Source organism: Sitophilus oryzae, unplaced genomic scaffold, assembly GCF_002938485.1.
Source record: "Sitophilus oryzae breed Bouriz unplaced genomic scaffold, Soryzae_2.0 scaffold_551_pilon_pilon, whole genome shotgun sequence".
NCBI lineage: Eukaryota > Metazoa > Arthropoda > Insecta > Coleoptera > Curculionidae > Sitophilus > Sitophilus oryzae.
The window spans coordinates 3,246,889-3,272,502 of NW_022147142.1; the positions used below are offsets into that span (position 1 = coordinate 3,246,889).

A 25,614-nucleotide genomic window follows, 5' to 3' on the forward strand; every position below is an offset into this window, starting at 1 on the left:
CAGCTAGCATCCAGCAGATTGTGGCGGCCGAAATGGCAAAGGCGTCAAAACAAAAGGTGGCTGTTGGTACAGGCGGTACCAAGGGCAAAGGAAAAGGTGTTAGATCAGGTGAGAGCGTTCCTCAGGCGTTAGGAGCTGCTTGCAGCGATAGGGCGGGATCTGCTTGCAGTTCTGGGTGTATGGGATCAAGGACAAGGGCGGGCGGTGAAATCCTTGAACCCTTTGATCCTGACAGCCAGGATTGTAATGTAGTGAGGTGGTTAAGTAAGGTGGATCAGTTGGGCGACATCCATGGCTGGTCCGATTACGAGAGGGCATATTTCACCCAGGCGAAATTGCAAGGCGCGGCAAGGGGCTGGTATAACCGGCTGGAGAATTATGACCTCTCGTGGGAGAACTGGAAGGTGGCGTTGAGGAAGGCGTTTCCTCGAGAGCATGATTTTGATCAGTTGATCAAAGATATGATGGCGAGGGGAAAATTGGATGGCGAAACCATGACCCACTACTATCATGATAAAATGGCGTTGATTGAGAGGTGCGAGCTGTCAGGCACAAAGGCGCTTTCGTGCTTGATTGACGAACTACCTCTCGATCTGCAGGCGAATGCACTGGCATTTACTTGCTCAACCCCTGGCGATATATGTATACTGGGTTTTGTCTTATTTTGACAGATACAGGCGTCATGCAGTTAGTGGCGGCCCAGCTAGCTACAGTGCAGTGGTATTGAAGGCGAGGAGACCGGAGGCAAGATCGACACTGGTGGCAAGTACATCTGCTGGCATCCGGTGTTATAATGGGGGACCACTTAAGCAGCAATTGCCCCAAACCTAAGGCGGAAAGGTGCATGCGGTGTGGAAAGGCGGGACACGACAGGTTTGACAGCCCTAGTCGTAGTGGAGGACCGTCAGGAGGCGGATCTGGCGCGATTCCAAAGGCGAAGCACTGTCAGGTGAGTCTAGTCGATGTTGTTGAAAATGCATACACAAAAAAAACTGGCGGTTATACAGGGTGATGTAAAACTTAAGGCGTATATATCGACACTGGGAGTGAACGAAGCATTATAAGGCGCGAAATGTTCGATACTCTTGGTGACGATATTAAAGTTGACCCATCGTCTGTGGTTTTACAGGATTTTGGCGGCGGTACGTTCACAGTGAAAGGCGAGGTAAAATTACCTATCATTGTGGACGGCATCGCAATAGATGTTAAGGCGGTAATTGCAGACTGCGATCTTTTTGGCGCTGATCTTCTTTTAGGTCAACCGGCGTTAGCTACCCCAGGCGTTACACTGACGGTCACCGATGGCAAGGCGAAGCTCACTCGGGTTGACCCAGCAGCGGAGATCACTCTGGAGGATGATGCAACAGATCACTCTGGAGGATGACAAGGCGATGGCGTTACGCAAGGTGCTATGCTTGGAAGACACAAGCATGGATCCTGGTGAAGAAGCAGACTTATTGGTGGTGGTGTATGGCGGAAAACAAAGCGAAAAGTATTGGGTACCTGCCAAACGGTGTGAAAAGAAGGACATCGTATTGGCAATAGGCGGACAGGTACTGGCGGTGAATCTTCCAAGTTACATGTGAAGAACGTAGGCGAAAAACAGATGATTTGGAAGACGGGATGCGTCATGGCGAGATGCACCCTTATAGGCGAAGTTACTGTTAAGGTAGGCCAAATAAGTTTTAATTCACTATTTAAACTTGATTGGAATACTATTCGTGTAGGCGATATAGGCAAAGATAATGTACACAAATTGCATGCGTTGTTAGAGAAGATGGCGGTTTGTCTTTCTGTAGGCGATGACGATTTAGGCGTGACTACTCTGGGGGAAATGAGAATACAGTTGACGACAGATAAGCCAGTGGTGTATAGGTCTTATAGGTTGTCTTTTCCTGAACGGGTGATAGTTCGAGAGAAGGCGCAGGACTAAGGCGTTCAGGCGTTATACAAGGTTATAGATGCGTTATGCAGGGTGCAGGCGTTATACGCGAGAGGCGATATGAATCGAAGGCATTCAGGTTCCAGTGCATGGCGATTCGGTGGCAAAGACGGCGTTTGTAACTCCGGATGGATATTATGGATACCTGAAGGTGTCATTTGGGTTGGTGAATGCCCCGGCGGTGTCTCAAAAGGTGGTTAACAAGATGCTTGGCAGTATACGAAATAATTTTGGTTTTGGTGTACATGGATGATGTCTTCTATTGAGGAAGGTTTGGCGTTGTTGGAAAAGGTACTTCAACTTGTAGCCAAGGCGGGGCTTAAGTTGAATCTGGCAAAATGCATCTTTTTGGCGGATTCATTGGAGTATGTAGGGCAAGCAGAAAGCACAGGCGGCGGAAAATTTTCCAGTTCCTACTAATGTTCATGGCGTAAGGCAGTCTATAGGTTTAGCAAACTACTCTAGGAAGGTTGTGAAGGATTTTGCTATAATTGCAAGACCCTTGACAAATTTGACCAGGAAAGATGTTTCATGGCGTTGGGGAGATCCTGAACAAGGTACTTTTGAAAAACTTAAGGCGGTGCTGACGAGTAGACCAGTATTGGGTTTGAATGATAGCAAGGCGGAAACTGAGCTGCATACGGATGCTAGCAAATTAGGCGTGGCTGGTATTCTAATGCAGAAGCAGGCGAATGGCGACTTAATTCCGGTGTCTTACTATAGCAGGGCTACCATGGCGACTGGACAGTCTTGGCATAGTTATGAGTTAGAAACATCGGCGATTGTTGAGTCTGTGAGGCGTTATCGTGTTTATATTGGCGTTCATTTAAAGGTGGTAACTGAGGTGGTTCAGTTGTTAGGGCGACTACGGCGAAAAAGGATCTTCTTCCTCGAATTGAAAAATGGTAGATGACTCTACAAGGATATGACATGGCAGTTAAGTATCGGGCGGGTCACAAGATGCAACATGTGGATGCCTTGAGCCGAAATCCTGTTGCTGAAGTTCTTATGGTGAACTTGAGCGCGGAGGATTGGTTTTTGACGGTCCAGATGCAAGATCCCAAGGCGCAGGCGTTGGTGAATGAGTTGACTGAAGGTACAGCTGATAAAGGCGTAAAAAGGCGTGTGTACAAAATGGCGAATGGGCGGTTGTATAGGAAAACGTTACTTGGAGATCGTTTATGTCTCTGCGATGGCGAAATTTAACTTGGTACGTAAGTATCATGATGACATTGGTCATCCAGGCGTTGATAGGTGTTTGGGTTTGCTAAAGCAAACCTATTGGTTTACTAAACTGGGGCGTTTTGTTAGGAAATATGTCCAGGCGTGTTAAAGGTGTGCTTTTGGCGAATGGCTAGGCGAGTGGTATGTTGCAGCCTATCAAAAGGGTGGCGATTCCTTTTGTTACTGTGCATATTGACTACCTAGGCCTATTCTGTCGAAGCAAAAAGGCGTGGCGACTAGTATTAGCGAAGGCGATGAAGACATTGCAGTCTTCAAAGGCGATTCTCAAATTAAGAGAGGTGTTAGGCGAGTTTGGATATCCAGGGTGTGGCGTTTGGCGTACCGCGGGCTGGCGTTTACAGGCAAGGCGTTTGCTGAATTTTTGGCGGGGCGAGGTGTAAAGCACGTGTTGAATGCAATTGCTACACCATGGGCGAATGGTCAGGTTGAAAGGCAGAATCGTACTTTATTAAATGCAATAGAGGCAAGCGCAATATCTGAAGTTGATTGGGATGAAGGGCTCAATGAAATTGTTTGGGGTCTCAATCACACCGTTAATCAAAGCAGTGGGTTTTCCCCAACCCAGCTGATGTTTGCACACGATGATGGTGTAAATACGAGTCTGTCTGGCGATGTGCAAATGGCGAATGCACCCCTGGCGAAAGGCGAGACTTATGATGATATAAAGTCTAAAACTTCTTTCACGGCGACAGAAAGCAAGTGAAAACCTTACAAAGGCGGGGCGTAAAATGAAGGTGGTATTCGATCGAAGGCGTAAAGTTGCAACTGCAGGCGGCACCTCCAAGGTAAGCGATACCTATAAGGTAGGTGATCTGGTGTTATGGCGACAGGCTGGAACTTGATCAGGGGAAAAAGGTGTAAATCGGAAAATAATTAACAAGTTCGATGGTCCGTATAAAATGGCGAAGGCGTTAGGAAATGACAGATATGTCATAATGGCGGTAAAAGGCGTAAGGGGTTATAAAGCATTTAAGGCTGTTGTGGCGGTTGATTCTTTAAGGCGATATTATAGTAGCATGGCGAGGCTATTAAAGTGAGCATGATGACAGTGATGGCGTTGGCGTTGGCGTAGATCGCCAAAATCTGATTGATTTATTGGAGAGTTAAATTAATGAGGGCATTAATCTTTTTCAGGATGGCCGAATGTAACCAGTGATTTTTCCGAGGCGAAGGAAAATGGCAACGTGGCGACGGGCACGGCGAAGTAGCATCGGAAACGCTGCAAGCTCTGGAACGATCGGCGCAGGAGGCGATGGTGGGAGAGCAGTCAGCTGGCGGGCGGGAGAAGCTATCTATCGGCTTCGGCGGGGGACGAATCTTTTTGGTGAACTGGTGATATTTTTACTATTATTAGGCGTTTAAATTGTTTTTAATTAGTTGATTAAAAGGCGCGTTTACAATATATTTCGATGTTAACAAACCACATAAAATTAGTGAAATAGAGTGGAAGATGGGGATAAAAATACTACATTACATTATGATTATTGTTAATTCCCAGTAATAATAAGTACGCAGAAAGAAAAAAATCGTGGGTGTTTGGGAAGGCTCGAAAGGAAACAATGTTTTGCGACGTTTCGCGACTTTATTGTCGCTTCTTCAGGCACTATAGGAGAAGCAGTTTTTTAAAAAATATCAAAATAAAATTAACTGGCCACTTACCCAAAACACATTAATCCATATTTTGCCTAAAAACATTCATGGCGATTCCAACCGCCAACACTAAGCCACATACGGAAGAAAGATCAAAAACTTAAGGGTATTTTTGCCCGACGTACACCGATGCTCGGTTTGTGTCGTACTGACACCAGTTGAATTATTTCGGTACCAAAAAAGGACTGATTTTTTGTTTCCTTTATCATTAATTTCTTTCCCCGTGTTTCTGGTGCTCTTAAGAGCCCCAGTCAACTTCTTATGTTCAGGCTGGTCGGCATCGCCATAAACAAACAAATGGAATCATTAAAGTGGGCCTGATAGGAATTAAAATTAAATAATTTTTTGAAATTATTTGATAACAAATAAAAGATAAAAGAATAAAAAAAGTATTAGAAATTAAAGAAACATATAAAAGAAAAAAAAGTTGCGTTTGGTTGAGATCGAATTAAAAACTATAAAAATAATACATGAGTACACAAGTAAAATAAGTATATATGTATGTATCAACAAAAATAATTAACAGGTGTAGACAAAACAACCACAAAAATTGAATTTAGCAATATCAATACTGGCAATATTGCCATAACAATAACTCTGTATAGAAAAAAAACACACATTCGCGACGGAAAAAGTAAGAGAGCTTTAAAGAAAGACACACAAAATGTTCACACCAGAAAGCACCCCGTGTATGGTTACACCTTTCTTTTTTCATTCATTTTTCTGTACTTATTTAAAACGTTGTTATATATTACACTAAGACCTTAGGTATCAGACCTCATGTTGACCGTTTTGTTCAAATTAATATGAATCATTTCGCCTATATTACGTTTGTACCAGTTTGGTTCTCTCTCGAGAACCATAACATCATCAAAGTTAAATTCATGTCCGGTGTCAAAGTGGTGTGAGGCCAAAGCAGTTTTATCCTTTTTAGATTTGTTCCGAGTATTGCAATCATTTCTATGTTGATTAATCCTATTACCTAAATATTGCTTAGTATGATAGCGCGTCTGCTACAATATTATCTTTTCCCGAAATATGCTCAATAGAAAAATCAAATTCTTGTAAGGCTAGGACCCAACGCGCGATTCGCGGCGAGAGTAGTCGACAAGTGTTAATATACGTTAAAGCTTTATTATCAGTATGCACCGTAAAATGGCGACCCAATAGATATACACGCCATCGAGTTAACGCAAATACACACGCAAGAACTTCCTTTTCATTGCTATGGTACCGCGTTTCTCTTGGAAGCAATAATCGACTCGCATAAGCTATCGTACGAGATTCACCATCCAACACTTGGTAAAGTTGTGCCCCTAATCCATATTCGCTTGCATCTATGTTGACATGCCATTCGGCTGACAAAACCGGATGATAAAGCATTGCTGCATTTATTAATAAATCCTTTATCTTCTCAAAAGCTTTCTCTTGTGGCTCTTTCCATTCCCATCGAACAGTTTTTCGCAATAATTTCGTTAGAAGCTCACAAAATGATGAAAACGATTTACAAAAGGATCTGTCAAAATTGCATAAGCCTAGAAAGCGCTGAAGTTGCTTAACGTTGTGTGGTCGCGTGTATTCTACAATAGCTTTAACCCTAGACGGATTTGGTTTAATACCATTACTATTTATCACATATCCCAGAAAATTAAGTTGATCACAAAAAAAATCACATTTACTTATATTAAGGGTTAACCCAAATTCCTGGAGTCGTTTGAAAACCATTTTTAAATGTTTAATATGTTGCTCAAACGAATCAGATATTATGATAGCATAGCATATCATCAATATATCCGGTTAAAAATGAGTCAAACTCCGGACCGAAAATGTTACTGATCATGCGTATAATCGACGAAGCGGCCGTAGTGTCCAAACGCGAAAAATATTTTAATTCTGAAGAAGAATTCAATTTACATGTCTTAAAAATATCCTCTATTGACCTCGGACACTCGTGATCTTTTTCCATCTGTTTATTAAGTCTGCGCGCATCTAAACAAATTCTAACTGAATTATCTTTTTTGATTACAACTCTTACGGGTGATATGTATGGAGTTGCAGCAGTGGCGTGCAGTACCATTTACAGTAGGGTAGGCAACAGAATCAAAAATATGAAAAAAAAACTAAAAAAACGTATGTATTACATAATATATATGTACAATGTACGTATATAAAATTTACTGTCTAACGTATTTTAACTTTAAACTCAAACAAAAGAAAATTCAAATAACAGCAAATAAATTTAATTACTTGTAGATGCAAAACGAATAATCTGTCTATTATTCAATCATTATTTCTTCCCGATAGGCGACTCAACGACTGGCGAATTAGCTAAAACAATAACCGTACATAATATTGCCAGATTGCCAATTGTCACTGCCTAATAGATTTTATGTACCAAAATGATTTTACAGTCAAATAAAATAATAAATGAAATCATTTGGAAACAAATACAGATGACAGACAAGCAAATTTATAATTTGCTACATAATACAAATCTTTCTAAAACACTGTTATTTAAAATCGATCATATATAAAATAACATGGACTGTTTCTTACATAGTTCTGTAATAACATCGGAACTGGCAATACCGCTTCGGCGGGATCGAGACATCGGGTGCATCCGTGCTGCGGTAACACACTGCTTTTGCTTGTCCATATCCATGTAAAGTTAAGTTGCGGCCGTGCGTTCGATTTCGAGTAATGGGATGCGTTTTTTAGGTAATAATAAGACGTTGAACAGGTGGCGTTTGTTTTGTATGATGTTTCCGGCTTTGCAACCGTAATAAACACAATACTAACTTACTATTTAGAAAAATAAAACAATGTAGGTCGCATTGTAGGATTTGTAGGTAGATATATAATGAAAATTGATCAGATAAATATATTTTTATTTTGCGTCTGTCTTGAATAAATCGAAGGGTAGGCAATGCTTTTTTGCCTATATGTAATGCACGCCACTGAGTTGCAGCACGTTCAATTATACCCAGATTTACCATTTCCATGACAGTTTTATTGATGGCTTCTCGATAAGCTACGGGTATCGGATATGACTTAATAAAAAATGGATCGGTATTATGAAGTTTAATTTGATGATTATAATTTTTTACACGACCCGGTATATTTGAAAAAATCGATTCAAATTCGCTAATCAATTCTTTAAACATATGTTTCTCATTAAAATTTAAATTTATATTTGTTGTGACACTCTGTATATCAGTTGACTGCACAACTTGCTATAACAAAACTCTCGTATTTTGATAAACTGCGCAAATTTAACGATTCACTACCATCATATTCGTGAGAATAATTATTTTTTTCTGATAAAGCAATTTCTTCATCGCCTACCGAACAAAATATTTTATTTATATTTAAATCGATACGTACTTTGTATTTTCGTAAAAAATCAATTCCTAAAATAATTGAATAAACAAGATCAGGTATGACAACAAATTCCTGGTAAAAAATATTATTTTCACACGAAAAACAAATTAAAGTTTGTAATTGTATTTTTCTTTGTTTTGATTTAAACGCCCCCATAAGTCTTATGCCAGAACACGGAAAAGATGGAATGTCACTTTTAATTTTATCAGAAAAAGTGTTCCAAACGCCTTCAGAGACTACGGAGATTTCACTTCCAGTGTCAATTAAAGCGGGGAAAAACCCCATACAATTGCGTTTCGATAATCGGCAATCTATAATTAACAATTTCGTGCTTAAAGCTACACTCATCTTTAAGTAATTCATCTCTAACGTTATTATTAAAACTAAAAGCCCCTTTTAAAACGTTTTCCACAGCCGGGCTCGTCTCTGGAAAGCAATCTAGTTTTCCGAATTTTCCTCACATTCAACATTATCCACAGTTTGCATACTAGATAAGTTTTTTGTCTGATTTTGTCCCGACATCTGTTGTGATTGTGATCCATGTCTAGAATTATTTTGTTTATAAAAATAATTTTTTCCCGGTCTTGTTGAATGTGAAAAAGAATCCGTCGTACTAGCACTAAAATAATATTCGGCCTGAAGCTGAAGGGCATCTTGAAATGTAACTGCGCCGATTAAAGTACAAGAAATACTTCGCGCAATAATTTGAATTAATTGCGGGGGCGGATAGGCAGGTTCTAAATGTTTAGCCAAAACTACATAGGAATTAAAATATTCTGTAAATGTAGCGCTGCCATTTATAAGGTAAATATCCGAATCTAATTTCAGTCTAATCTTAAGTTGCTGAGATTGACTCCAATATTGAGCTAACAATTGATATTTAAAATCTTGAAAATTAGTGAAAGTTGATAAGAAAGCGTTCATCCATATTTTTGCGTTTCCTCTAAAGAATAAATTAGTTATACTATCTACTAAAAACTGATCTACAGAAACATTTTGTGATTTATACATGGTTTCTATTTGATTTAAAAAATCTACAGGGTGTATATCCCCTTTATCATCAAAAATAGGAACGTCAGCGTTTGGTTTAAAAGTACAAATATTTTGGAAATGGCCCTGATTAGAATTGATATTATTATTATTTATATTTAACTTATGTACTTCATTAATAGCACTAGAAATTATCGTTTTTAAATGCTGCATGGAACAGGTAATCGGATTACAAAATGGCGGTGGCATGAAATTTGCCGCTGGCATATGAACTGCCGGTGGCGGCACAAACATAAATTTGCCTCCCTGATTCCCTTCGTTATTATTGCCTCTTATAAACGGTCCAGATAATACAGAATTTGGAAAGATCCTACCTTGTATCGTTGAAGTTGTGTTCGGTACCGTCGTGGCTGTCGTAGTTGGTACCGGCCCCTGAGGCGTTGTGGGCGATGTTGTTATGGGATCCGAAAGAGATTGTCGACCTCGTAGATCCAAAAGTCGATTCTGGCCCTTACCACGAAGGTCATAGCTGTGAGTCCTTGGGGTGGCACCGTTATTCATCTCAGATAAATACACGTAGTCAGTAGTACTTCTATTGTCTATATAATACTTCACCAGCCTCTAGTTGGGCGCCAAGATGTAACAGGGGGAAATTTTGAGGGTCGGTTTGATGAAGTAAAAGGCGATAGTTTAAGTTCCTCGTGTATTTCTCTCTCCCTTTTGTAACTCTTTGCTATAATGGCTAGAAAATTATATAAATGATTTGCTGATCTTAAATATTATGGATAAATCTTACATAGCACCAAGTTAATTCATACAAAATATAATAATTAATAAGATGTATGGTGAAATTATAAACCACAGGCTGCCGCCGTTATTTGCAAAAGTTAAGAATAAATGTAGAAATAAATTTACTTAAATCGAAGATATTTTTTATCCGCATACCAGATTTATTTAATAAAATGGGTATAAGCGGCGACATCTACAAGACGGGTGTTTGAACGCATTGAATGTTAATAAGGTTTACTACATTTACACTAAAATATTCCCATGTAGTTCAGCAATTTAACAACAAATAATCAATAACCTAATATATTTTGTTTCAAGGATAATTGTTTTGATGTAAAATGATCTTGATAGTCTCAATATTTAAAAAGATGGGTGGCTAAGTTTTTCAGATCTATTTTCTTTATGGCGATAGTTAGTTTGTTTATGGCGATGCCGACCAGCCTGAACATAAGAAGTTGACTGGGGCTCTTAAGAGCACCAGAAACACGGGGAAAGAAATTAATGATAAAGGAAACAAAAAATCAATCCTTTTTTGGTACCGAAATTAATTCAACTGGTGTCAGTACGACACAAACCGAGCATCGGTGTACGTCGGGCAAAAAATACCCTTGCGTTTTTATTCTTTCTTCCGTATGTGGCTTAGTGTTGGCGGTTGGAATCGCCATGAATATTTTTAGGCAAAATATGGATTAATGTGTTTTGGGTAAGTGGCCAGTTAATTTTATTTTGATATTTTTTAAAACACTGCTTCTCCTATAGTGCCTGAAGAAGCGACAATAAAGTCGCGAAACGTCGCAAAAACATTGTTTCCTTTCGAGCCTTTCCAAACACCCACGATTTTTTTTCTTTCTGCATACTTGTTAGCATCACCAGTCATCACTCGTGCTCCTGGTCGCTCGCATAATAGGGATCGCGAGTATTGGCCGTAGTTCGGTAAGTGACCAGCGACGATCGGTGGGAGGGCGCCACCGTCGACGCACAATGCTTGCTGAAGCCTGTCAGCCGCCGATCATTCACTTGTTCCGCGTGCGCCTGGCGTACACAGCTGTTTTGTATTTTGTTCTCGATTTAAACCAAATAAACCCCTTTTACCGTATTTTTGTGCAATCATTGAGTTTAACGCCCTAGAAATTCATCGTCTAAAATCAGAAGTGGGATAGAACTTACACCACAATAAGCTTTTAAGTGGCATGGTGAAAGGAGGATGCATTTGAATAAGATAAGTACACAGTTTCTAATTAGGTTTACAAATCGAAAGTATTGGTTGCCTGTTTATGGCTTTGAAAGAGTACGAAAAGTTAATAGTTCAGTAATATTAAAGTAAATTTTCAAAGAAAATGAGTCACGGCGTCATGTCTCAAAAGTGAGAAGCATTGCCGCATTTAGATTGAGCATTACAGCATTTATATTAAGCAGTTGAAGCCTGTATAAAGTTACGGAGGGAAATATTACAATGATTATTATTAAAACAAGTATTTTCTGCATTATTTCATAGCGCTTTAAGTTTAAGTAAGTTTTTATAGTCTGAAATTGTCTGAATAAGTTTTAATAATCTGTTTATTATTGGTAAATACATTAGTACTAGAATGGTGGTTTAAATATATCAGCCACACCGTTTATATTTTAATTCTGAATAAATTTTTCTAATTGCATAACAAATAGCAATACAGGAAAGTTTTTGTCAATAAAAATATGGATTACATGCGACTCCCCTTCAAAATGGACTGATCCAACTAGAGCACGGCGACTCCCCTTGAAAATGGACTAGTCCAACTAGCGCACGGCGATTCCCCATTCCCCTTCAAAATGGACTGATCCAAACTAGCGCGCACGTCACAATGATAGTCCGAGCGTCCGGGCAGAGGTGACCAGAATCTGCATTTTCCACATTACTTGCAGGTAAAATAGTTTGTGTATTGTTTATAATTTGAATAGATCTTTCAACGATATGTTTTGTTCGCTATAGTCGAGGGCTAGTATTTGATTACGTCTTGGAAAATAGATAATTTTAAAAGTAGTAAGTAAAGTATTTTCATAATATGTTTAATTAACGTCACAGCCTATTTGTGAGCAGCCTGTTGATTTACTTCTGTAGGGTCAACTTGTTGAGGGTCTTTTCGGGTGTGGAATTAATGTACACTGCTGTTTTTAATAACTTAACTTTAATTATGATGAAATAATTACAACAGTGACCCTAAGGGAAACTGTCTAAAATAAGTACGCGTCGAAGAGTAAAAAGGTAAAGAGGCAAAAAGAGTTGAAGAGCAAAGAGTAAAGTATGTCAAGTAAAGAGTAAAGTGACAGAGCAGTTGTCTTTCATTTCTTTAAATAATATCTAAGCTACAAAATACCAAGAGGCCTGGAATGAGTTAGATAATCTTAAAAGTGAAAGTAAAGTTGTATCATTAAACTTTGTTGAATTGTTTTGATATATTGATGTTTTGATCATGCTGAAATGCCTTGGCCTCTGAGCTCGTGTTTTGCGTTAGAAACGTCGTAGCCATGCCACAGGATTCAGCCTCTGAATCTGTGTTTAAACTGTACTAAGTTATATTTAAAGTTGATCTAGTCTCGATTGTTCCATGCTGGTGCGCCTTAATCGCTGAACCCGTGTTTTGCATTAGAAACGACGAGGTCATGTTAATGGGCTCAGTGTTGTATCATTAAACTTTGTTGAATTGTTTTGATATATTGATGTTTTGATCATGCTGAAGTGCCTTGGTCTCTGAGCTCGTGTTTTGCGTTAGAAACGTCGTAGCCATGCCACAGGATTCAGCCTCTGAATCTGTGTTTAAACTGTACTAAGTTATACTTAAAGTTGATATTTTGAGTTGATCTAGTCTCGATTGTTCCATGCTGGTGCGCCTTAACCGCTGAACCCGCGTTTTGCATTAGAAACGACGAGGTCATGTTAATGGGCTCAGCCTCTGAGTCAATGTTGGGTTTAGATGATTATCGAACTGTTTTATTATGTTGAGTTTTGAGACAATTTATGGGCCGAAATGTTGTGATTTGTAAATAATCGCTCTTGTGACGTGTTGTTTAAGTCTCCTGCGGCGCGGCGGTAGTACGATGTCGTTGATTATGTTAAACCAAGTTGTGTTTGTTAAAGAATGTGGTTCTCTGGATGAAAATATAGATTCTCAGAGTGAGTTGTTGGACCTCAATGATCGTCGGGACGTCGAAGTGTCAGGATTGGCCGTGTTAGCATCACCAGTCATCACTCGCGCTCCTGGTCGCTCGCATAATAGGGATCGCGAGTATTGGCCGTAGTTCGGCAAGTGACCAGCGACGATCGGTGGGAGGGCGCCACCGTCGACGCACAATGCTCGCTGAAGCATGTCAGCCGCCGATCATTCACTTGTTCCGCGTGCGCCTGACGTAAACAGCTGTTTTGTATTTTGTTCTCGATTTACGCCAAATAAACCCCTTTTACCGTATTTTTGTGCAATCATTGAGTTTAACGCCCTAGAGATTCATCGTCTAAAAATACTACATTACTCTTGGCTTGACCGATTTTAACAAATTTGGTGACATTCAAAAGGGTTTAATTTGTTCTTTAAAAACAAAGCTAGATATGAAAAATAGTCAAATAAAACTTCTATTTTTAGTTTTTTAATCTAAATAAGTGTCATTACAAACATTTATAAAATAGTTTTATATACTATATACATACTCAGGGTCGGCATTTCTGGTCTTGGGTGCCGGTTTTCATGTGTACAAAGAGTACGGTCAACACGCTTAGTAAAATAAGATGTACTGAATAAAGACAGAAGGCGAGTATTTTCCCAAGCGCATTTAATCTAACATCAGATTAAGTAGTTATGTAATAAATACTTCGTATTTTTGCTCACTCCGACTTACTAGATTGCCTTAACGACTCACACCTATACATATCGGGACAATTCAGAAGTGTGGTCTGTATTTAACGTGTAAGACAGAGAATACTATAAATGACCGGTTCATACTATAAAAGACAGCATCAAAAGGGGCCGGTGATGGGCCGGTGCGACCGAGATAGTGTTGCCGGTATTTACGGGTGTGGGCAAGGTAAAGCATAAGCATGGTGGGAGTACGCATTGAGAGGGGCGGTGCTTTATGTTAAGCTTCGTATTCACTATCCGAAAGAACAAAGGAATGAAATTCGGTATATTTGAACAGCAAACCGAATGCATGCGGCCGTTCGCCATTCGGTTCGCTCCATCATCCGTTTCCAGTCGGTACATCAGAGACGTTCGCAAACGAATGAGAATTATAGAACCGCGCGAGCAAGAGTGGACGTTCGCTCGTTGGATAGTAGCATTCGTTCGTTCGGATAGTGAATACGCACCTTTATGTAGATGAAAGGGTGGGGAAAGGAAATAGATCACCTGAGATCCAAACTATTTTTGCATCATTCTTTTCGCCTAGCTGTTTCGGTGTGTATGTTAAGTGATTCAAAAATGGCTATTTATACGACCGAAGAGAAGGTGCATATCGTTAAATGGTTTTACATTTCCTCAAGCGTGGAAGAGGTTATTGGGCGTTTTGTATGTTCACCTTTGAAGATCGCCCTGTGCCTTGTGCCACAACTGTACGCAATATTGTCCATAAATTTGAGCAAACCGGCTGCATTGCGGCGTGCAGAAATTGTGACAATAAGGAAGGCGCAGAGAAGGTGATTCCCGACAAGGAAATTAATATTTGTGCCGCGGTCGAAACAAGCGAACCTTGTTCAAGCCGAAATATAGCTGAACAAGTTGGTTGCAATACTCGAGCGGTGCGCAGGGTTTTAAAAAAGCATGGATATAAGTCCTACAAAATCAGTACCACGCAAGAAATTTTTTCAGCAAATTGTAACAGACGTCTGGAGTTTTGCGAGGCTGTAAGAGAAAGAGCCGATCGGAATAATTTATTTTTGGAAAATATATTTGTTACGGGCGAGAATTAAGGGGCTCAGTTCATTAGGGTGAGTTAATGTATCAGGACTGTGGGCACTCACCTTTATTCCCGTTCTGGACTCGTACTTGTTGATTTTTTTGCTTATAAAACACTTGAGGATAGCGCGCGCTTGGAGGTGTACACTGTGTACTCGGCCGTTCTTGTCACTCTGCGTACTCGACTACGACTACGTACCCACTCAGGTTTTTCGGGTAAAGGATGAGAGGAAGAGATAGAATCCAACATACCGCCCACCAAAATGAAATATTTTCCATTTTCGTTTGAGAATAGTAAAGTAAAATAAAAAAAATAAAAAAGTAAAAAAATGCGTTATGTTTAAAAGAAAGTAAGAGTGAAATTTATGGAGTTAAATTTAGAGGAAATTTATAAAAATGCATTATTAGGGTTAATGTATGAGTGTAATTTAATTAAATATTAAGAAGTTTACATTTGTTATAGAGTAGAGAAAAGTAATTAAATAAGAGATGCGAATTATGTTTATTTTGAGATGTTTTTTTTGCGATTATGTTTTTTTTAGAGAGTAAATTTTACTTTTGAGATTTGCAGTAAGGCAGTGGGCATATCTTTGTCACTGGTCTTTTAAGAATGCCTTTTGCTGTTTTTAAAGTAACCACGCGTGTAACACGATCATGGCCCGGGTGAATCTCTAAGACTCTTCCAATGCTCCATTTGAGCGGAATTAGATTATCATCCTTTATTAAAACAACCGAGTTTATTTCTATTGAAATAGTAGAGTCATTCCATTTAGCTCTTTGTAAAAGTGTTTGAAGGTATTCTTTAGACCATCGGCTCCAAAAGCTTTGGTGCAAGCGTGATATCAACTGCCAGCGAGAGAGATGATTTAATTTTATCCTGGAAAGATCATCTTCCGGAGGGGCGTTTAACGGCTCTAGGGTTAAAAAATGTCCTGGAGTAAGAACTGCCAAATAACCATTCGTCACTAGACAAAATTCACCAGGATACCCTTATATCTATTTTTTTTTATTTTGGAAGACATTCAATACAATTGTATTTACCTATATACTTATCACCAAAAGATTAATTTTGAAATAAAGTTATTTTCCTAATAAATTTGATATTTATTTAATTTAAATTGTTAGTACCTACTGATCCTATTCGATTAAAATCAACTCAAGCTTTAAATAAAGTAACATATTAATAAAACATTAAACATTGCATTTGAAAATATAAATAGAAAGGCTTGAAATAAAAGGAATGTATTTGAAAAATAAAATGAAAACACTAATACCAAAAAAAAATACCAAACCAAACCAAACCAAACCAAAACAAATGTATTGTAACCAGTGATTTTTCCGAGGCGAAGGAAAATGGCAACGTGGCGACGGGCACGGCGAAGTAGCATCGGCAACGCTGCAAGCTCCGGAACGATCGGCGCGGGAGGCGATGGTGGGATACCAGTCAGCTGGCGGGCGGGAGAAGCTATCTATCGGCGTCGGCGGGGGACGAATCATTTTGGCGGACTGGTGATATTTTTACTATTATTAGGCGTTTAAATTGTTTTTAATTAGTTGAATAAAGGCGTGTTTACAGTTCAGAAGCGGGGTAACCGACGTGTTGTGTTGTGGAGTGAACAAAAGGCGAAAACAATGATTTTTGGGTGATACAAATTAAGGCGTAGTTTTATTTTTAGGGTTAATTAAGCATAAAACAAGTGGCGTTATTGTTTTTGTGTTTTTAGCCTATGGCGGGCAGCCGGGAGAATACTCCTGAGCTGGACAATGAGCCAGAATCAAGCGAAGGCGAGCGCGATTCTGTCTCAGATGAAGAACCTGTGTCGATGGTACAGAAGTTGCTAAAAGGCGGTTTAGCAGCTAGCATCCAGCAGATTTTGGCGGCCGAAATGGCACAGGCGACAAAACAAAAGGTGGCTGTTGGTACAGGCGGTACCAAGGGCAAAGGTAAAGGCGTTAAATCAGGTGAGAGCGTTCCTCAGGCGTTGGGAGCTGCTTGCAGCGATAAGGCGGGATCTGCTTGCAGTTCTGGGTGTATGGGATCAGGGACAAGGGCGGGCGGTGAAATCCTTGAACCCTTTGATCCTGACAGCCAGGATTGTAATGTAGTGAGGTGGTTAAGTAAGGTGGATCAGTTACGCGACATCCATGGCTGGTTCGATTACGAGAGGGCATATTTCACCCATTAGGCGAAATTGCAAGGCGCGGCAAGGAGCTGGTATAACCGGCTGGAGAACTATGACCTCTCGTGGGAGAACTGGAAGGTGGCGTTGAGGAAGGCGTTTCCTCGAGAGCATGATTTTGATCAGTTGATCAAAGACATGATGGCGAGGGGAAAATTGGATGGCGAAACCATGACCCACTATTACCACGACAAAATGGCGTTGATTGAGAGGTGCGAGCTGTCAGGCACAAAGGCGCTTTCGTGCTTGATTGAAGAACTACCTCTCGATCTGCAGTCGAATGCACTGGCATTTACTTGCTCAACCCCTGGCGATATATGTATACTTGTATACTGGGTTTTGTCTTATTTTGACAGATACAGGCGTCATGCAGCTAGTGGTCATGGAACTGAAACGGTGTGGCGGCCCAGCTAGCTACAGTGCAGTGGTATCGAAGGTGAGGAGGCCGGAGGCAAGATCGACACTGGTGGCAAGTACATCTGCTGGCATCCGGTGTTATAATGGGGGACCACTTAAGCCGCAATTGCCCCAAACCTAAGGCGAAAAGGTGCATGCGGTGTGGAAAGGCGGGACACGACAGATTTGACTGCCCTAGTCGTATTGGAGGACCGTCAGGAGGCGGATCTGGCGCGATTCCAAAGGCGAAGCACTGTCAGGTGAGACTAGTCGATGTTGTTGAAAATGCATACAAAAAAACTGGCGGTTATACAGGGTGATGTAAAACTTAAGGCGTATATATCGACACTGGGAGTGAACGAAGCATTATAAGGCGCGAAATGTTCGATACTCTTGGTGACGATATTAAAGTTGATCCATCGTCGGTGGTTTTACAGGATTTTGGCGGCGGTACGTGCACAGTGAAAGGCGAGGTAAAATTACCTATCATTGTGGACGGCATCGCAATAGATGTTAAGGCGGTAATTGCAGACTGCGATCTTTTTGGAGCTGATCTTCTTTTAGGTCAACCGGCGTTAGCTACCCCAGGCGTTACACTGACGGTCACCGATGGCAAGGCGAAGCTCACTCGGGTTGATCCAGCAGTGGAGATGGGCAGTGAGGATGATAAGGCGATGGCGTTACGCAAGGTGCTATGCTTGGAGGACACAAGCATGGATCCTGGCGAAGAGGCAGACTTATTGGTGGTGGTGTATGGCGGAAAACAAGGCGAAAAGTATTGGGTACCTGTCAAGCGGTTTGAAAAGAAGGGCACCGTATTGGCAATAGGCGGACAGGTACTGACTGGCGGTGAATCTTCCAAGTTACATGTGAAGAACGTAGGCGAAAAACAGATGATTTGGAAGACGGGATGCGTCATGGCGAGATGCACCCTTATGGGCGAAGTTACTGTTATGGTAAGCCAAATAAGATCTAATTCACTATTTAAACTTGAGTGGAATACTATTCGTGTAGGCGATATAGGCAAAGATAATGTACACAAATTGCATGCGTTGTTAGAGAAGATGGCGGTTTGTTTCTCTGTAGGCGATGACGATTTAGGCGTGACTATTCTGGGGGAAATGAGAATACAGTTGACGACAGATAAGCCAGTGGTGTATAGGTCTTATAGGTTGTCTTTTCCTGAACGGGTGATAGTTCGAGAGAAGGCGCAGGACTAAGGCGTTCAGGCGTTATACAGGGTTATAGAGGCGTTATGCAGGGTGTGGCGTTTGGCGTACCGCGGGCTGGCGTTTACAAGCAAGGCGTTTGCTGAATTTTTGGCGGGGCGAGGTGTAAAACACGTGTTGAATGCAATTGCTACACCAAGGGCGAATGGTCAGGTTGAAAGGCAGAATCGTACTTTATTAAATGCAATAGAGGCAAGTGCAATATCTGAAGTTGATTGGGATGAAGGGCTCAATGAAATTGTTTGGAGTCTCAATCACACCGTTAATCAAAGCAGTGGGTTTTCCCCAACCCAGCTGATGTTTGCACACGATGATGGTGTTAATACGAGTCTGTCTGGCGATGTGCAAATGGCGAATGCACCCCTGGCGAAAGGCGAGACTTATGATGATATAAAGTCTAAACTTCTTTCACGGCGACAGAAAGCAAGTGAAACCTGACAAAGGCGGGGCGTAAAATGAAGGTGGTATTCGATCGAAGGCGTAAAGTTGCAACTGCAGGCGGCACCTCCCAGGTAGGCGATACCTATAAGGTGGGTGATTTGGTGTTATGGCGACAGGCTGGAACTTGATCAGGGGAAAAAGGTGTAAATCCGAAAATAATTAACAAGTTCGATGGTCCGTATAAAATGGCGAAGGCGTTAGGAAATGACAGATATGTCATAAAGGCGGTAAAAGGCGTAAGGGGTTATAAAGCATTTAAGGCTGTTGTGGCGGTTGATTCTTTAAGGCGATATTATAGTAGCATGGCGAGGCTATTAAAGTGAGCATGATGACAGTGATGGCGATGGCGTTGGCGTTGGCGTAGATCGCCAAAATCTGATTGATTTATTGGAGAGTTAAATTAATGAGGGCATTAATCTTTTTCAGGATGGCCGAATGTAACCAGTGATTTTTCCGAGGCGAAGGAAAATGGCAACGTGGCGACGGGCACGGCGAAGTAGCATCGGCAACGCTGCAAGCTCCGGAACGATCGGCGCGGGAGGCGATGGTGGGATACCAGTCAGCTGGCGGGCGGGAGAAGCTATCTATCGGCGTCGGCGGGGGACGAATCATTTTGGCGGACTGGTGATATTTTTACTATTATTAGGCGTTTAAATTGTTTTTAATTAGTTGAATAAAGGCGTGTTTACAGTATATTTCTTTAAATCAAATAGGCAGCATTTTTATTCTAAATCTGATATACCACTAACAATGACAATGATCATGTATGTTTTATATATACGAGGATATGCATAAAATTAATAGATATCTTATTAATTCAATTATGACAATTAATGAGGCCAAAACATGTTTGATTTTATTTGATTCATTAGCCTTATTTTTGATTTTACAATGTTTTTTCTCTCAGTGCAAATATGAAATAAAATACCGGGTGTTCCATAAGAAAAAACATAATTTTGGTGTAAATCTTAGTTCTGACATACCCTGTATATTTTAAAATAATTTTAAATTATGCACATGGTCTTCCCACATATGCCCATAAAATATTTTGTTTCTACATATTTCCGTTTTCGTATAATCAACCGAGGCGAATGAGTTGCGCCACTCTGTATATAGGTGTTCCGTTTAAAAAAATATTCGCGATCCACTCATTTTTTTGAGCCACCCTTTAGAAGTTCAAATATTTTCCTCAAATACGTCCTAATACATACTTTATGTCTGGGCTACAAAATTCATAAGCTTTTTATTATTAGAACTGTACCCTGTAGAATCAAGGTTATTACATGGTTGGTGATAAATTAAATATTAGTATTGTGAACATTTTATTCCACTCGACTCTAGTTCGACATATGCTCAACGAATTGTGATCCTAAACCGACCAATCAAATGTAAAGTTTCAGGCATCCGCGTCCGCTTCTCGCAAAAAACAAAAATTTTGTTTCCTAGGAAGCATCGCGCTGAACATCTAGGTGCGTGGCGAGGTGCGAGGCTCCAGTATGTTTTGACGCATAAATTTGTACATGCTTGATTCAGCATCGCCGGATGGCGAGGTGAATGGCGCGCATCGCATCGAGATGAAATGCTCCGCACTATGTTTGTACGATAGTCGCGATGCATCCTACGCGCACTTACTCGCCGTTTTAAAACAGTGCGCGTAGGATGCATCGCGGTAAGCATTCTGGCGAGCAGCGCGGCTAGCATCTTGGCGAGCATCGCATCGAGATGCCTCACTACACTGTAAAAAAACGAGTGAAATTTCACTCATTACTTTCTCAATTTCTGTCCATACTCGATTGAGTGAAATTTCCACTCTACAGAACTGAGTGAATCTTCAATTTTCAGAGTGAAAAGGACTGAGTGTTTTCGCTCAATCGGAATTGGACGAAAGACTCATTTTTTACTCATTATGGTTCACCTTGAGTAGGATTTTGATAATTTATTCACTTTAAAATGAGTGAACTCACTAAGTGTTGAGTTCAAGTACAGCTTTTATTGAGTGACTTTTTTTACTGAAATTTGTGTTACACTTAACTTGATTAGTACTCATATCTGAGTATTAATTTCACTCAGTATTGAGAAATATATTCTAAATGATTTTTTTAAAAGCTATGTTATGATTTTTATGAGTACCTTGTTTATATAGTGTATTGTTATGATTAACAAATTATGGTTTATGTATATGTCATATTGTATTATTCATAATGCATGGTTTTTATGACAGAGGCGATAGAATGTTACGGGAGATAAGATGGTGAGTGAGGCGCCCGCCGCAGTCAGTCGGTACCGTGCGCTCGCACGATACACATGTTTGTGTCGTAATCCTAAGTACTAAAATGTAATAAAGAAGTTATGAGGGAAATCCAGTGTTTTATTTGAAAATACAAGATCTATTGTTTACATATCAGAAGCGGGATAGAACTACTAGAAGTACCACAAGAGTTTAAAAAGTGCCAATATGCCATGTTGTGTGTGAATCCATAAGTTAAGTTGCTGGAAAAGGACATAAAGCCATAAAGCAACAAGTCCAGCAGTGTTAGTGAATAAAAAGGATACATACAGGAACATTTGGAAATTGGCTTATCCACTCCTACTTCAAAAATGGGAAAAGACAAGGCTGTTACGATGTGCAAGGTGCAAACTGCAAGTCATTTTTGCTAAAATAAGTCTTTTGATTGACCATGTTGACATAAACACTAAAGCAGTGAGAAAATATAGCTTCAGAGGATACATTCGAATAAGATAAGTACACAGATATCAATTAATTGTTAATTTATGTTTCATAGTACGAATATAAAATTTTTAGTTGCTTGTTTATGATTTTAAAGACGTTATTGAAATTAATATTCCAATAAATTGAATTTGTAAAAGAATCAAATAAAATAAAAGGTTCAGATCAATTAATGATAGTGATATCAATATAGGGCAGCCTGTATAACAAAAAAATGTTTTAACTAAAATTAAAAACAAGCATCTTTTGCATAATCTCTTTGCAAATTTGATACAAGCAAAATCAAATGTTTAATGTCTAAATTATTTAAATTGATTTTGTAAAGGCTATTCATTTCTAGTGAATAAAATTAAACAATATGAAGGTTTAAAATATCACCAAGGTTTAAATTTACACTGTGAACAAATAATCGCAAAAATAAATCTCTACAAACATTATAGACCGATATAGTCTAAAAATAATTATTGTTTTAATAAAGTTTATGATTCAAAAATTATTTCTCTGTTTCTTATAAAGATATAACGTTCTTTTTAAAATAATTAAGGACTAATTATTATTTTCAGGACGGTCTTGGAAAATAGTCTGTTAATAAAAATAAAAGGAGTTACACAATATGTTTCAAAAAAAAATATGGTGATAATTGATAACAGAAAATGTTCGTACACAGGTCGATAAACACACAGAGTTTTTTACATAACACAATATTTGTTTGGATTTGTAAAAAGAAATTAGTATGCACAAAAAATTGCTTTGTATGTTTAACAATTTATACAGAGGAGTTTAAAAGAAACAATTTAATTAATTTCGTGTTGTGTTGATTATATTTTATGTCATGGTTTTAGTAAAGCCTTCAGGATTTTACCAGAAGATAGAGTGTCGGAGGAATAAAAAGTTTAAATAATTACTTTTGTTCGGCCTCAAAAAAAAAATAAAAAAAAAGAAATAGGAAGTTTGAAATACCAAAAGCTGTAACTTCAGACAATAGCAATTAAAAAAAATAAAGTTTATCAATATAAGAAATCGGACTGTTTTGCAACAAAAATAAAATAAATTAGCATTGAATGCAATGTCCTCACAACATTCTACTTCCTAAAAAAAAATGTTTATTCTGAATGTTCTCTTTGGAAACAGTATATGATTTCACTTTTTGAATGATTATTATTTTGTTCCATGATTTATTCGCTAATCTCTTTTATTGAAATCTGTTTTAGTGACATGGAAGACATATTTAAAGTGCTTCATGAATTATAAAATTATAAATGAATTGGGAGATATTATCAAGATTCTAGAACCCTAGAGAGCAAGGTGTCTCTTTTGGTACACAGCCGAGTAGAGTAATTTACAGATGATAAGTTTGCTGAGCGATTTGGAATATGAAGTTTAGAAGAATATGAAGTATCTGTTTTTTTTATATAGAAACAAATTGAGCAACTACCTACTACTTATATAGTTGGAACTTGATTTCAACCATCATATGTATCCTTTCAAGTCATCACACCATTATTCACTCTGTACTATTTATTTAACAAAATTCTTAATGCATTTAAAAAAAATCGAATTTAATTAAATTAAAATATAATTTCCAATCTGTAGTGTTCATCAACACTAAAGTATCAGAAAAAAACAAAATAATAATTTATGTTTATTACTTATGAATAGCAGTTAGGTACAGATATCAATTCATTGCCTCCAGCTTTCATGGAATGTTGCAAATTTGACTGCTGTATATAGTTTATCAAAACTCAATAATTTCTTATTAAAAACAATTGAGTAAATATCATTTCCTATTTAACCACAACAGAGTTCAAGCAAAAACACTCAAATTGCACCCTGTATGTTTACAGGATAAAATTTTCTTTTTAATTAAAAATACCAAGAATTAAATATGACTAAGTACTTGCTAAACAAAGAGGATCAGAATATCATCAATATTTCTAATATTTCTATATTTTGTTTTAAAGACAACTGCGATAGTTTAATAAAATGTTCGAAGCATATTGATAAAAACTAAAGTTCTTTGGTAAAAAAAATAACTTTGGTAAAAAAAACCTGTTACAAACAAATTACTGCATACAACTAACACTATATTTCGTACAAGGAATTATGAAAAACCATACCAGTCTTTCATGAAGTTGGCTATTATTAGTAAATTGATATTTAATATTTAAGACTATAAAAAAAACATCTCCAGTTTTAACAAAAGTTTCAGTTTTAATTAATTTTAAATTTTACAGGAAGGTATAAAAAATTAGAACTAAATGTTCTTATACTTTTAGTAACACGTATCAGTAAAAGCACAGGGTTACAATGCTGCAACCCATATTAATTAATTAATGTTTGGCTTCGATAATGATCATTGAGGATCGTTGGTTGCAGGGGATTATGAGCTGGCCCGATCCTCTTCAACTGGGTTCTGATTGGTGGTCTAATTGAATCTAAACTTTTCAGTAGAAATAGTAAATAAAAAAAATAATAATTAAAAATAAAAACGAAATATCTTTAGTATTAAAAATAATTGGAATATTATTCATTAATACTTATTTTTATTAAAATAGGGTCAACATATTGTCAAGAAAAATGGCGTATCCGCCAGAAATTAAAAATGTATTACTGGTTGCCTGCACAACCGCAACGTATCCGCCAGAAATTAAAAGACTTTTTCAGGCGCCATCATTTAGTCAAGTCGAGAAGTAAGGGATCAGACAATGGAATTGTCTGGTATGAAGAAGTACGCTTTCCGAGAATTGGGGAAATTTCGAGAAGCAGTCAATAGAGTATATAAGCCGGAGCCATCGACAACTGAGACAGTTTTTGAAATTTGAATATACCGTGTGGAAATTGAAAATCGGACAATTTGGTGAAGGAATCTTATAAATAGTTAGTTTGTTGTGTGTTATAAGTTAGTAATTGTGTATAAAGTGAGAAAATAAATTCGTTAAGTATTTTATCGTGAGTTTAAATTAGTGGACCCACGGAATCCGTAACAATTGGTGTCAGAAGTGGGATTCAAGAGGATTTTAAGAAGAAATTAAGTGGATTGGAAGATTTTTAGACCGAATCAGAGTATTTTTATGGTTGGTACAAGGGAGCAATCGAAGAAAATGGAAGAAGTAAGCAAATTATTGGGCGATTTTATGGAGAATATGAGAAGAGAGAAAGCAGAAGAAAAAGAAGTAGAAAAATTACGCCGTCAAGAAGAACAGGACCGGCTTGACAAAATTTTTGAAGATTTGAAAATTCAACGACAACAAGAAAAACAAGAAGAACAAGAAAGACTACGTAAAGATAAGGAAGAGGAAAAATTACAACGACAACAAGAGAAACAAGAAAATCAGGACCGTCTTAAGAAAACTTTGGAAAATCAGGAATTTCGACTACAGAAGAATTTTGAAGACCTGGAAAAACGGCAGGAAAATCAACTTCAAGAAACCGTAGAAGATCTTGAGGAACGCCTTCAGCAGAAGATAGAAAGATTGGAGATGGACCTACAGAAGACCAAGGTACAAGTAAAGACACATGGCGTTCAAGGAACAGCGAACCTTAAGGCCCCGACCTACGATGGACAAACGACATGGACAATGTACCAACGCCAGTTTGAAGCAGCGGCTGCTGCCAATGGATGGACTGACCAAGAGAAAGCAGCAGCACTTGTCATCGCGCTGCGTGGCCCTGCCCTAGAACTGTTGCAAACTATTCCTGCAGCCCAACAGCAGGAATACCAAACTTT

General features: G+C 38.8%; 2 protein-coding genes across 3 annotated transcripts; both read left to right on the forward strand.

Annotated features, from left to right (window-relative positions):
• Window positions 1-666: 666 nt before the first annotated feature.
• On the forward strand, window positions 667-4,537 carry LOC115887098. 2 transcript variants are annotated; one of them, XR_004051006.1, is made up of 3 exons: window positions 667-949; window positions 1,008-1,669; window positions 4,322-4,537. XR_004051006.1 is itself a non-coding variant. In XM_030906421.1 (3 exons), the coding sequence occupies exons 1-2, from the start codon at window positions 794-796 to the stop codon at window positions 1,382-1,384; spliced, it is 411 nt and encodes a 136-aa protein (XP_030762281.1). In that variant the 5' UTR covers window positions 676-793; the 3' UTR covers window positions 1,385-1,669; window positions 4,322-4,537. The 2 variants fall into 2 exon arrangements, 1 of the variants encoding a protein (XP_030762281.1); XM_030906421.1 differs by having other exon boundaries at window positions 676-949; window positions 1,130-1,669.
• Window positions 4,538-17,557: 13,020 nt separating this feature from the next.
• On the forward strand, window positions 17,558-19,843 carry LOC115887097. The gene is made up of 3 exons (XM_030906420.1): window positions 17,558-17,749; window positions 17,927-18,445; window positions 19,586-19,843. The coding sequence occupies exons 1-3, from the start codon at window positions 17,594-17,596 to the stop codon at window positions 19,598-19,600; spliced, it is 690 nt and encodes a 229-aa protein (XP_030762280.1). The 5' UTR covers window positions 17,558-17,593; the 3' UTR covers window positions 19,601-19,843.
• Window positions 19,844-25,614: the final 5,771 nt, after the last annotated feature.

Bases quoted from the DNA above. Each gene is read 5' to 3' on its own strand.
- LOC115887098 (XM_030906421.1), top strand. From the start codon at position 794: ATGGGGGACCACTTAAGCAGCAATTGCCCCAAACCTAAGGCGGAAAGG. The intron at 950-1,129 runs GTGAGTCTAGTC...GTGGTTTTACAG, and splicing joins CAAAGGCGAAGCACTGTCAG to GATTTTGGCGGCGGTACGTT.
- LOC115887097 (XM_030906420.1), top strand. From the start codon at position 17,594: ATGGGGGACCACTTAAGCCGCAATTGCCCCAAACCTAAGGCGAAAAGG. The intron at 17,750-17,926 runs GTGAGACTAGTC...GTGGTTTTACAG, and splicing joins CAAAGGCGAAGCACTGTCAG to GATTTTGGCGGCGGTACGTG.